This window comes from Myripristis murdjan, chromosome 3 (genome assembly GCF_902150065.1).
Source record: "Myripristis murdjan chromosome 3, fMyrMur1.1, whole genome shotgun sequence".
In the NCBI taxonomy this organism is placed as follows: domain Eukaryota; kingdom Metazoa; phylum Chordata; class Actinopteri; order Holocentriformes; family Holocentridae; genus Myripristis; species Myripristis murdjan.
This window is the reverse complement of record NC_043982.1, coordinates 8,531,196-8,544,393: the sequence shown is the minus strand read 5'-3', so window position 1 is coordinate 8,544,393 and position 13,198 is coordinate 8,531,196. Positions and strand designations below refer to the sequence as shown.

At 42.3% G+C, this 13,198-nt stretch overlaps 2 protein-coding genes across 4 annotated transcripts in view; one reads left to right on the top strand and one right to left on the bottom strand.

The window, feature by feature from the left end:
* Positions 1 to 6,507, bottom strand: part of sbf2 (SET binding factor 2) — a 120,609-nt gene extending 114,102 nt beyond the window's left edge. For both annotated transcript variants that reach the window (XM_030078238.1, XM_030078246.1), the window contains exon 1: positions 6,365 to 6,507. In XM_030078238.1, coding sequence (XP_029934098.1) covers positions 6,365 to 6,419 — 55 coding nt within the window. In that variant the 5' untranslated portion in view covers positions 6,420 to 6,507. The remainder of the gene's footprint in view (positions 1 to 6,364) is intronic.
* Positions 6,508 to 10,170: 3,663 nt separating this feature from the next.
* On the top strand, positions 10,171 to 12,728 carry adma (adrenomedullin a). Of its 2 annotated transcripts, none has more exons than XM_030076434.1 (4): positions 10,171 to 10,303; positions 10,895 to 10,997; positions 11,142 to 11,267; positions 11,451 to 12,728. In XM_030076434.1, the coding sequence occupies exons 2-4, from the start codon at positions 10,903 to 10,905 to the stop codon at positions 11,752 to 11,754; spliced, it is 525 nt and encodes a 174-aa protein (XP_029932294.1). In that variant the 5' UTR covers positions 10,171 to 10,303; positions 10,895 to 10,902; the 3' UTR covers positions 11,755 to 12,728. The 2 variants fall into 2 exon arrangements, with proteins under 2 accessions (XP_029932294.1, XP_029932285.1); XM_030076425.1 differs by having other exon boundaries at positions 10,171 to 10,304; positions 10,889 to 10,997.
* The last annotated feature ends 470 nt before the right edge of the window (positions 12,729 to 13,198 follow it).

Here is a 13,198-nt window from a genome sequence, read left to right as displayed (position 1 = left end):
CGCAGCACAAAATATCCCTGCGCCAGTGTAAACGGACAGAGCGTTGCCTAGCAACCAACTACTCTGCACTCCACTTACTCGTTAGGTCACATTTGTTTCAAGACTTTTGTGAACAAAATGTCAGACTTTGTAGTGAATTTTGATTTGCTGGGTGGCCTGAGCCTGGATGAGTGGTTGGAGGAGCTGCTTGGTGTCTGTTAAAAGACGCTGAATTCACCACCAGCAACAGTGTTTTCGCCGGTGTGGTAAAGAAACTCCGCCGAGAAGGACGTGACAAATCTTCCTACCACCAAGCCATAACCGAGGCAGACTGCCAGAAGATGAAGCACTTTCAGGCACCAAGTTCAAACACACCTTGGGGGCTTGTCTGTAAAGTCTGGTTTGACGTGCAGCTTCATGGGACGCAGGGCGAACGAGGGCAACCGCAAATTAAAGACCGACTCCTTCAGTACTCACGAACGAATGCACAAAAAATCACAAAGATGCTGCCGAAAAAACATAGAAAGCCTGCGGCGATTCATATATGGGCAGCCGGTTACCCACTGTGTCCGGTGGCGGAGCTTCTTCGCACTTGGCGGCCGTGGTTGAAACGATAACAAACAGGAATTACGTCACCAACTCAACTTTTATTTTGAAGTAACGAGTAACGAAGGTGGTTAAGAGAAATCTATCGGAGTAAAAGTACACATTTTATTTCGGAAATGTAGTGGAGTAAAAGTAAAAGTTGTCAGAAATATAAATAACGAAGTAAAGTACAGATATGTGAAAATTCTACTTAAGTACAGTAACGAAGTATTTGTACTTCGTTACATTACAACACTGGATAAGACACAATTCACTGTGCAGCTCTTGGTAATATCTATCGATCTGCTGACAGTTATTGACACTTTTTCTGATCTGTAGAGTTTAGAACAATGTCTGTGTGGTGAATCATCAAATGCAAACAGGAGAATTAATCCCCTTGTATCAGGACCACAGTTACAGTTATTACATCTAGTTGTTATGGACTCTCAACAACTTAATACCACCGATCTATCTTACATTTTTCTGGTTTTGTTTTGTTGTTGTTTTTTGTTTTTCTCATCATCATCATCATCAACCTAAAAACTTGCATGCATGTGAATCACAAAGCTGCGATTGTGTCTTCAACATAAGGCCTTATCAGCAGATCTGGTGGGGCAGGGTAACAGCCAGTGGAGTTTCCCTGCCCGGTCAGTCTTAGCTATCACACTCCTGCACTCTGCAACAGAAAGGAAGGAACTCCTCCATTGTGGTCAGGATTGCCCTCACCACAAAATCTGAATCCAAACGGGAAGCTGCCAAACCTGGAACAAACAATCAATGGGGGCAGCAAATCACTGAGGTTAAAAAAAAAAATATATATATATATATATAAAATAAAAAGTGAAACAACTTTGTGGAATTGAGCAGTGCCACACCAAACCATGAGCACAGTGGGGAAAATCAATGCAAACTGTTCATTTTCTCACGAGGTTCAGTTATTCCTGCCCTTGCCTTAGATTTTGTGAAGAACACAGAGTGTGTTTAAGGCACTGTTGGTGAAAACAAAACAGGCTGCACAGCTCAATGGTTAATGATTTAGAAAGCCAACAACAACACATGGCAGCACTTCAAGATCTGGCATCCACCAAATGAAATCAACAGTTCCAGCAAAAAGGGGAAAGCCAGCTTCTCAAGTCAATGCATCAAAATAATATTTACTTTACGGCATCAGATTTAGCCAAATATAGTATTTACTGTAGTTATTAAGTTAGCAGATGTCTTTCAGCTTTCTAAGGGGAAAACAAACACTTTCACTTTACAATAAATGGAAGATTACAAGGTAGAATTTTGTTCTGATTAAGAGGAGCTTAAGAGGAATATTTTGTTAAACCTTTTAATCCATTTTGCTCACTACGGACACATTGGGGGTAAAATGAGATAATGCAGGTTAAGGAAAAGAGAATAATGAACTCTTTATCAAGTCTATAGCCTGTAGAGGAGGGATAATCGCCACCTATCTGACACTATTTTCCCATGATTAATCAGGGAAATTTCCATGTTCTACAGCTGAGTTTGACATAATGGTTCATTCCAACACCCTGACATATATTGTTCTGCAGGGCGGCACCATTAATTTAAAAAATCTCTCAGCTACAGCAGTGGATGTTGAAATTTCTAAACCAAAAGATGCTGCATTTTAGGGTTGCAGGCTATTTCCTTCCCCCAAAATTCTGGGCTAGAAATAAAGTTTTAGTTGAGATAAAATCTAATCATTTTATTCAGACTGAGCAAGTCCAAAAGCATCTGCTTGTCATTTTCTGATCTCCCTGTCAATGTTTAGGCCCTTTAGAGGAAATTATAGTAAAAGCCGTGCCTGCATGTTATGCAATTCGCACTTCAATTACAAAATACATCGAGAGAAAGCACAATATTATATGTTTTCAGAAACATACAGCCCAACTGTAGAGGCATTCACTGCAGAGAGGAGACAAGTTTAGCTCAAAGCCCAGCACAGAGACAGCAGCAGGCATGTGTGCTGCAAGTCAAACAGCTAATCACACCTACACAACTAAAAGCTAATGAAAAGGATCCAGGAAAGGAAAATTATGACCCCAACCAGTGCAGACCAACACATGCTTTGCAACCACTTCACGAAACCGTAGCATGATAGCCAAGAAATAACCCAATGAGGGAGTGGAGAGGGCAAGCAAAAGCAGAAGACAATCAAGATAAACCACAGAAACACCAACACAGGCTATTTCCATAGTATTTATATCCGGATGAAACAACTAAGCGAAAATAGCGGACAAAAACATGAACCTCTCCGAGGCTGAAATGCTGGTTTTGTTCTGTCTTTTTAGAGACGGTTGTTATTCACAAAAGCACTTTCCTTGTGGGTGTGCCAGGCAAGCCGGCGCACAAAACACAAATACTCTTTGAGAAGTCACAACAGAAAGCCAATTCATCAAAGCTATGGGATACAAAACTTGATACAGAAACTATTCTATTAAAGTAACAACTCAAGTAAAGCTTAAGAGGCATTTCTGGATCAGTAACAATCACGCTAATTCAGTACTTTGTATCTGACAGTCATTTTGGTCATGCAACTTTATAATAGACGCTGATTGCAAAATCACCCTAGATTGAACGCTTGCAGTTATGTATCTCTAGAAATGTTCACCTAATGTGACATACAGACATTAGATAATCATCAGATATCTGCATATGGAAACATTTTTCTTTTGGTCACTTGGAATGCTGCTTTTTTTTTTTTTTTTTTTTTTTGCTTGTGGGCATGTGCGAGGTTACATAAGCTAGTTCCAGATTCCAGCTCAGGAAATCCACATAAAATCATACAAAGTCAAGATTGGACATCGCATCCCTGAGACCTAGGCTATTCCAAGTGTGCTTTGATATCAGTGATGATAGCCAGCCAATGAATTGTCTGAGAAAGGCAGCTGAGCAAATTCCTTTGTTTCACTTTGCAAATTACAATTTATGGTGTGCAGCAAGCCAGAGCACATATAACCCCTTGCAAATAATGAGAGGCAGCATCTTGCTGCAAAAAGAAAATAGACACTTCCTGTTCAATACAGGCTTCACCCAACTGCACCTGGGTGTTCACATTCAGCATTAAGCATGAAAATAATTATAGTGTTGGTTGGATGACATTAGCCCCCAGGAGGGAGACAAACTAATGATGGGTTTCTTGTGGAAGAGCAACCCCCCTTTTATCATCGTCATCATCACCGCAATGCATATTACATTACTCTTCACTGACCCGATGGCATTCACATGACAAGCAGGCTACCTGTGATGTGTCAGGTGGTCTCTCTTAGGCAGTGCAATAAGCTAGGAAGTGGTTGACCCACATAAAGTTTCTGTCTGGTATTACCACGCATAACAAGTTGAGCATCAAATCATGCGCCTTTCAATAAATATTCTACATAGGTCACCTGCCTTGCAGTTAAAGAGATGACAGTGCTCTTCGCTGCCAAAAGGGATAAAATTATATTGTAGGGGCAATGACGCTGTATTTATATTGACTGGCAAGGAGGAAAAAGTCTTCTTCTTCTCCCTCTTGTTCTTCTGGACACTTTTAAAAATGCAGAAGTCACTTAAATCTCACTACTATAAGGCAGTGAGCCAAACAGATTCTGGTGAGGCTCCTGCACTGTGTTTGTTGGCACTTAGAGCACACTACATCAAATAAAGACAGACACAGGTTCTCTCAGACAAAAGAAGTACCCCCACTAAACTTGCACATTTTTCACTGATGGGGTTGTTTCTTTGCAACTCTGTTATGCAATACAACTACATCTCCTGCACTCTGCAGCTATTTTGAAGGAAATCAACATGGTTCATCATGAATTGGGAGTTGAGCCTTTTCCTCAACAGACTGCATGCTTAGCCAGTGGTCCATCCTCGGTATTCTAGTAACAACTGGGTCAGGCCAGTGGAGCAAAAGCCACAGTGAAGCAGGAGGCTGGGTGATGACCTTTCCAAGGATCCCTGGTTTGACTCAGTGAGCAAGGTGGAATAGAAAACATCTGCTGTCTAGACATCCCTGTGCACACTGCTCCAGCAGGTGGGCTGCCACACAGCCAACCCTGCACTGACTCTGCAAAGGAAGCGCTACAGATGACGTAAATATGCTGAAATCAATATCAGCATCCTTTTTCTATTCGTTTCTTTTCTTTTTTTAAATATCAGTTGCATTTTTCAGATGTGAGGAAATCACTCCCATTGCCAACAGCACCTGCTAACAATGACAACTCTGCAGAGCTCAGGCCAGCAGATATACATCACTTCACCCAGCCAAACACACTTCACTAATATTTCTGTGGAGATCCTCACTAGTGGAGGAGACATAGGCCTGCCACAGAACTCTAACACACCTCAATCCGAGATGGCAGATATCGCGCTTGCTCTCTCCATCCATCAACTTCTCATCATAGTAGCCGGCAGAGAGAAAACTAAACTCATGGTGCCTATGTCTTCTTGTGGTCAGAGTGCATGACTGTGAATTCATTCAAGCTTCTCTGGTGATGCCAGGAACATTTTGTCCCTGGAGCACAAAAAATTCATTTGTCAGTTGGCGCTGGGATGCGCAGAGCTGATGAAAGACACTGTTTACCTATTGTGCATAGCAAGGCTATGGCGACTAAGAGGATTCAGCTGCTCTGGCCTCTGTCTGACACACATGGCTTTGGATGGAAGCCATTCCACAAGGGCTAGGGGGAATTATTTTGTTCCTTTGTGGATATTGCTGCTATTCTCCAGGCCATTCATGCATGACACTCACCAGCAGACAACAGTAACAAGAGGGTAAAATAGCTTGAGCTTACTACAAAGTGCCACTTGGTAATAAAGCAAGCCTGTAACATCAATTCAATGCAAAAAGCTCAGGAGAGATGTGACAATTTTCGTTTTACAATTTGAATTTTCTGCAAGGTCTCCACTTCTGGGTGCAGAAAATGACTCCAACTCCATGTGAGGCATAGCATAGCATGTAAATTTCAAGCATGAGGAGCTTCACAGCCCTGCGCTCATGCACTGCATGGGGGGGGGGGGGGGGGGGGGGGGGGGGGGGGGGGGGGGGGGGGGGCACACTGGAGAGAGATGAAGAGGGCAGAGGATCTGACTATCATCAAGGACTGCCTTTTCTTGCAGCTGTATACGCCCATCATCTTAAAGTTCAGCTCTCTTCCGGGCTAAAACAAATATAACACAACAGATCATCAATGACACGTACGCTTACGGTGGGTAAAAATAGAGCCGTGGCAAAACGCAAGGGCATGGCTTCCAACAGTACGCAGCTGAAATACAAAACAGAAATACCAGCTGCCAGCGCCGACTTCGGTAAAACAATTTAGATGAACGCAAGAGCTGCAAGAAATATCTTTTTTGTTTGTTTTGTTTTGTTTTCTTCCAAGAGCCACAGTGCAGGTTCTGCTCCCCTAGAAAGCCCTTGAGCAGCTCGCTGGCTGTGAAACCATCCGGAGCGCCGAGGAAGGACCTGAGAAGGGGCACAATCAACAGGGACAGGATGTGACAGATTTTGACTCAATCCATGAAAAGTTTCCACTGATCCCATCCGATAGCAAAACGCATTGTGTGTAAATAACCACCGCCGACCCGCGACGAGGCGCCTGCTCGATCTGTAAATGCGTGCTCACCGGATTATATTCATCACGTAGCCGGTTAATGAGGAAAAGAGAGTGTTTCCAGTGTCGTAGCTGTGCGGCTAGGCTAAGCGCAAAGCTATGTAGCATCAACACCATCACCCTGACTGACGGCCTGAGTATAAAGCTCAGCGCTGGGGCTCGATCCGCCACCCCCGCTGTCTCGTCAAACTTACCGGCTTTTTCCTGATCATATCCCACGACTATAAAATAATCAGCCAATCTAGCCATGTCTGCTGTTTTGCCGAGGTTTACCAACACAATTCAGCATTTTTCCCTCTTCCAGAGCACAGCCATGTTTGACAGGAGTGTCAGTGCGCTTGCGTGCAGGAGCAGGGAGACATCCATGGGCGTGGGCCCCTCCAGTTTACAAATACACGACTGTAGGCCCTTCTGACAGGGCCACTTTCTGGCTCCAAAGCGTGGCCCTCCTAAATTTTTTTTTTGCTCATGTCATCAGCCGGAAAGAAAACAAGCTGATCTCATTAGAATAAGATTTTATTCCTAGGGAGCCGATCAGGGAAAAGATTTTTGTGGTTAGTTTTGATTTATTATTGAGTTGCCTAACTGTCAGCGCTGATTGTGGGTGTGTGGGTGTGTGGGTGGGTGGTGGTGGGAGGATTGATTGTCACTGTGGGGAGGAAGAACCCTGTGATCAACACAACATAGCGATCTTTGCATATTTTTTTTCTATTTTTATTCATAATGAATAATAATGAATGAATAATAACACTGGTTTTAAACAAGTTGCCTCTTTGCTGGAGCCTCTCAAGCCCCCCTGCAAAGTCCATGGACCCACTTTGGGGGCCAAAGATCACTGAAATCATTCATAGCCATGGTAAATTAAAAAATATACATCTTGGGAGAGTAACATTGGTAATAAAATGTGTAATATTTGCTTTGCTGTTACATGAATCATCAGATTTTGTCATCTGCCCCCTCAAATCTGGTACATGTCAACACATGAACTACAGTGACTCAGTGTCTTTAGAAGAGAATAGCAACAGAATAAAAAGATATTACTAATACTTAATCCAAGAGAGCAAAGGTTTTGTTCGAATCTTAATAGTGGCATAGCTGTCCAACTGGAAAAAATAATAGACATTCAAGTATTTGGTTGACCTTTTTTTTTTTTTTTTTTACCCATTTCAGTTTAATACTTCAGTTTTCCAGTTAGTTGCACACAAGAGAATGGAAAATAGTTTTTCCGCATTGTCACAGTCAGTTTGTTCCTTCCAAGTCACTCTATTAAGTGCACATTGTTGTGACAAGAAATACTTCATAATATCTTGTGACTCTGGTTATTGCAGACTACTCTAGTATCGATTGTATATTTACAAACACAGGACTAACTGTGATAGGCACAGCCTTTGCCATAAGCTGGAAGTGAGTAAAGGTTCACTCTTAGTCTCTCTCTTTTCTGTACCTCTCACTTTCTTTTTCTTTGTGCTCACTGATAAGAGGGGCTTGACGACAGAAGTTGTCAAATACTTGAAGCCGAGCCAAAACATGAAGAAACGCAGACTGAAAGTGTTGGGTGTTTGCATGCACTGTTTGTCAGTATGCAAGAATGATTTGGCAGCTGGACAGGTAAAGTCAGTATCCTGGCCAAAGAATAGAGCCAACATAGATCGCAGCCTCATTATTGTATTAATTAATTTTTTTTTTTTTTTTAAGCACAGGTAGAAGCACCACACAGATTCCAGGTTAATCACTGCATCTGAATCACATTTCACCTTTGGGATTTGGGGTTGGAATCATTTTTCCTGTGAACCTTCCAGGACATGAACTGGATTGCTCACCTTTCCTGCCACATTTCCCCAAACACACAGGTACAAGTAAAGGTGGCACTCTCAGTGACTTTGTCAATGTCATCATGTGACGGCCACCGCGTGCAGGGAAAGCAAATTATTGCTATATAAGGAGCTGGGAAGCACCGGCAGTATTTTGTTGTCATTATTGCACAATCTCTTGTTCTAAACTCTGAGTGTGGGGATTACTTGTCTGCCAGAGGCAATTACCATTACAAAAGGCTTACAAAATTTCTTCTGGTTTACGGCACATGTGTTTAACATTTATGTATTTATTGTGTTAGAATGTGACACCATGTGTGGAATGAAGTTGCATGAGATATAAATAAACTCAGGAAGTTGCTATATTATATCAGAAATGAGAAAAAAAATTAAAGAATGATGACAGGCTGGAGTGCAGAAATCATGTTGAAAGTCACTAATGCACAGTTTCCTCTCATTCAAAACTGAAACAGGATTTAAAACTGAAAAGAGGAATTCGTTTTTGGTTTTTTTGGGTTTTTTTTAAATTGAAATGATAGTGTACAGAAATGTGGAGGTGCTTTTACCGAAGCCCCTAAAGTTTTTTTTCTTTGGTAATCACAGAATTTAGCAGAGTGAACATGAGGCAATCTTATGCTCAATCCCATCTTTGCGAAAGTACCGTGGCCTCCAAATGTTGGGTGTTTTTGAGGTTTTGAGGATCTCTTAATGACAGTATGCACATCTTACAGCATTCCCAGCACCAAACATAGACATACACCCTCACTGGCTGTGGGTCAGCTGCTTGAATGAAGGCTATTATAAACACAAAGCTGTTTCCCCCCAAAAACATGCTATTCCTGATGGCATCTTCTGTGCCTATTTGCCCCTGGGGGCTTGTAATTAACATCTGCCTCATGACCCCCTCTGACACGCGTGTTGTTTTGAGCCATGCACACATTTCATTTTTTTTTTCACTGCTGAATGTTGAAACATCTTCCAGTCTGTGCTGGTTCCAGTTACTTAGCTTTCATGTAAACACGCATGGATGTGAAGTGCAGCTTTCTTGTAAAACTCCAAAGCTGTATACAGGCTTAGACTGACTCACTGTACCAGGCGTCAGATGAAGTCAAATAATGCGAGGGGAAGCTTTCCTCTGAGACGCGGGGGGCAGACTTGATGGCTCTCCCATTATCACCTAACAGATTCCTGTCCGTGCATTCCTGAAGGCATATTAGTTATCTTTTTTTTTTTTTAAAGCTACAAACCAGAGCAATTATTCTAAAAATGTTTCAGCTAATATTGTTCATGCTTCACTGATTGTTGCTCAAGTCGACATTCAGACTCGTGATTTATTTTTAGATAATTGGAAAATTCCACTTTGCTTTAATCCAAATATCAAAATAAATCAAACAGTTTAGTCTCAAGTCCCATATTTGACGTGAATAAGCAAATACATGGAGTACATTGTGTCGGGCATACTTATTTTGTTCAATCAGTAACTCACTGTTTGTCTCCAACTCTATGTCTGATTCATCATAGAATGTCTTTTCAAGCTGACATTGAATTTCAGGCTGTCAGGGTGTGCCTGGCAAGTACACTGTGGAAGTGTTCCTTAAATTATAATTTATACCAAAAAAAAAAAAAAAAAAGAAAAGAAAAGAAAAAAGAAGAAGAGAGAGAAAGGAATTGGACATAAAAAATAACAATCAATCATAATTAGATGCTAATTTGCTTAGAAAATTACCCCCTTGTATGCCTGTAGAATGAAGCAGTCAACATGAAACAGTAACACTCACTGGAATAGCTGAAGTATTTGACTCACAGAGCTGCTTTTGATGGCTGTGGATCTGATGAAATGTTAGAAATCAGATTTTAATTAATTAGATGATCCATCCCCTATACTATAATGTGAAAAAGTACAATAATGTGATGTGACTTAATGAAAAACAAGATGTAAATGCTGAATTCCATTCACCCCACATGCTCAAATTATGGCTCCCTTTATCATTTTAAGGTGTTTTTTTTTTTTTGTTTGTTTGTTTGTCTTTGACTTTTGATTTTCTTTTGTGTTGTTGTATGCTCTATTGTGGCTCGTGTCCTAACAGCAGTAATGTGCTGGATGGGGTGGAGGGAACGGATGAGAAACTGTGTGTGTGTCAGTGGATGAGCCCCTCCCACCTCCTGTATAAAGGCGGCCGTCTGGTGTGTAGGAGCTATTAGCAGAGTGTCACAGCTGCCTTACAGAACTAGTAGCAATTTCAAGAAACCTGTGGACTACTCTTTTGTAGCTGACTCCACAAGAAGAACTCTCTCATCCCGTTGAATCATCAGAAAATTACAGGTATGTGCACACTCTTTTGAAGAGGGAATTGTGATTTTCTGTGCTCCCTGCTGATGGCTTTATCCTTCCTTTTTGAGGTCAGGGCTCAAGTGTATGGACAAGGACAGGTTATCTGTCTGGTTATATAAGGACCTGAGTGCTTAATGTGTGTGTCTGTGGGGGAGTTGTCCTCTAGGTGTGTAAAACACATCAGGCAGGACTGCTTTCTCAAATAAATCTTACTGTTTATTAGTTGCATGGGTTTTGAATGAATTGTAAAGTGCTTTATTTTCCTTTTATTGAGCTCTAGTTTGGACCCCTCATTGGTACAGTGTGCTTTGCTTCACTGGCCAGGGGCCCAAAGCATGGTTGTTAGTTTACTTAACCGAGCAAAATCTGACCTCAGCTTGACTTTTTAAATAAATGAATGATAAGTGCAAATAGCTTGGCTTTTGGACTCTTGTGTAAGCAAAAGCCGGTGTAGTTATTAATGGCATCTGTGGATGGTTTACATGCACCGAGGGACACGAGGGGATTTAGCGAGTTATCTATTAATTTATTATCATAAGTAAATCACTGACAAATGTCTTCTCTGCTCTATCCAGAGGTCCGAGTCAAGATGAAATTGATCCTGCAGTCCGTCCTCTATTGCTGTCTGCTGGCCACAGTAGCACACTGTGTGGAACTTGAAATGAACCCGGAGTTGAAAAAAAGGTGAGTACACTGATGTCTTCATTCATCTGAATTCTCTCAAAAACGAATCAAATTGTCCTCATCTGGTAGTGGATGATACCTGTCTACTAAGCTGTCTGCCTGAGATTAATGACATTTCTCTCTCTCCCTCTCTCTCTCTCCCAGGCTGAGTGTGTGGATAGAGAGCAGATTGAGACGGGATCTTAACAGCGTATCTGCAGAGAGGATAGCAGAGTCTGAGCAGATTGTCAGACCAGAAGATGTCAGGGATACCCTGATTCCACATTCCAGGTAAGAGCACATACCATACAGTTCTTCATATAACAGAAATCTTCAAACTGCTTTCATTTTTGTCATCAAAATGTTGCATGCTTGTTAAAGAAAGGACAAATAAAAGTTAAGCAAGGACTGCACAGCCATGACCTACTCAAGACTCATGTCCCTTGTCTTTCTCTCTTCCCCTCTGTCCTCCAGCACCAGCATCAATGTCCGAACCAAAAGGTCTAAAGCTTCAGTCACCCAGTCAAAAAGGACAGGCTGCTCCCTGGGAACCTGCACGGTGCACGACCTGGCTCACCGCCTCCACCAGCTCAATAACAAGCTCAGGATTGGAAGTGCCCCGATTGACAAGATCAGCCCGCAGGGATACGGCCGGAGGCGTCGCTCTCTCCCAGCGCGCAGAGTCACACTGAGGCTAGAGCAGGGCAAGCTGAGGCCCGTGTGGAGCAAAACCGACTCGCAAGTCCACAAGCTGGAGGCTCTCCTCAGACGGACATGAGCGGGACTGTGCGAGAGGGGATTTGAACAAAAGGGAGGGAGCAGCTCAGACTCTCTGCTCTGTTCAAAAAATTCTCCAAATGCCTCAGACTCCTGCCAAGTATTCTCCAGCACATTTTCCAGGCATGAGGACTGAGTCAGAGCAAGACTAGCTGCACTGAGTTTCGCTGGGAGCTGAGCTGAGCGGCTCAGTGATGTAAAGAGTGCAAACAGCTGGCCTACAGGCACTGGATGGCACAGTGTGGAGCAGCTACAGGTGCTGCTCTCTGCTTGGCAGAGGGAAAGGAAGAGTGTTAATACCTGGCCAAGTGGAGACACCTACGGTTCAAAGAGGGGAAGTCTCTTCTAACATACCGGGACTTTACACACTTCTTCCTCAAGGCCAAGACTTTGATAAGTTCTATCCTCTAAGGATTATACTACCCCTTTCCATCAAACTGACAGTACTTGTCTGCACTTTTCCATTTGGACTTAAAGTCTAATAAATCATCAGGAAAAGACATCTTAATCACAACACCAAACAGGGAGATAGACTCATACTGCAGAGCTTTGAAGCTTTCAGTCTATATCAAGTTTTTGGACACTGTATAAGGGAAAAATGCCTTAGATTATGTGAGATATGTGCCAGTCCACAATGGATTGAACTATACTTGAAAATGATATTGTTTGTATAAACACATGTGCAATCTATATTTGTATGTTTTTATTGCAGGTATGTGTATATATGTCCAAATCTGTTGAATTCCATTATTTAAATGTTATATAGAGGTTACATTAAAATACTTAAGCAGATAGAACTATTTTTGTACAGCAAGAAATATATATGGGCATTGTAGCTATTTGTCATTATTCCTTGCAAACTGTGGTAATAGGATATCTGTTTTATAGGTATGTTATATAATATATTTGTAAATGTGTTCTATTTTATTTGTGTCAAAGCAATAAACTTTGCCATACAATAAACATTTTGCATACAAAAAAAGACCTTCTGCTCTCCAGACCTCCTTTGTTCCCTAGCTCTTTGCAAATTCTATTGTCTGCAGCACACGGCTACAGCAAGACACAGAGCACCTGGTCTCTGTTAAGTGATTACAGGGTCTCATTAGAGCCTCCCCTCCTCTCACTTCATTCCTCCTCTTGTGACCCCCCTCCACCTCCATCCCCCACCACCCCCACCCCTAAAGGGCAGACAGGGTGCCAGGCGCATTCCTGCTTGGTTCATTGCATATTTTTTTGGCTCACCCCACACCGCAGAGCAGCCTTAAAGCCATTGGAGGAGGCTGAGGCTTTAGCTCCATCTGTATTCAATGGTAGATGGTTAGGACATGGGGGGGACTATGCGGGGGGTTCCGGTCTAACATTCCTGTGTGGCAGACAGAGAACGTCCCAAAAAGTGCCCCAATAAAGAGCTGAGTCTGACCTCTGAAATGAGGGAGACCCTGGAG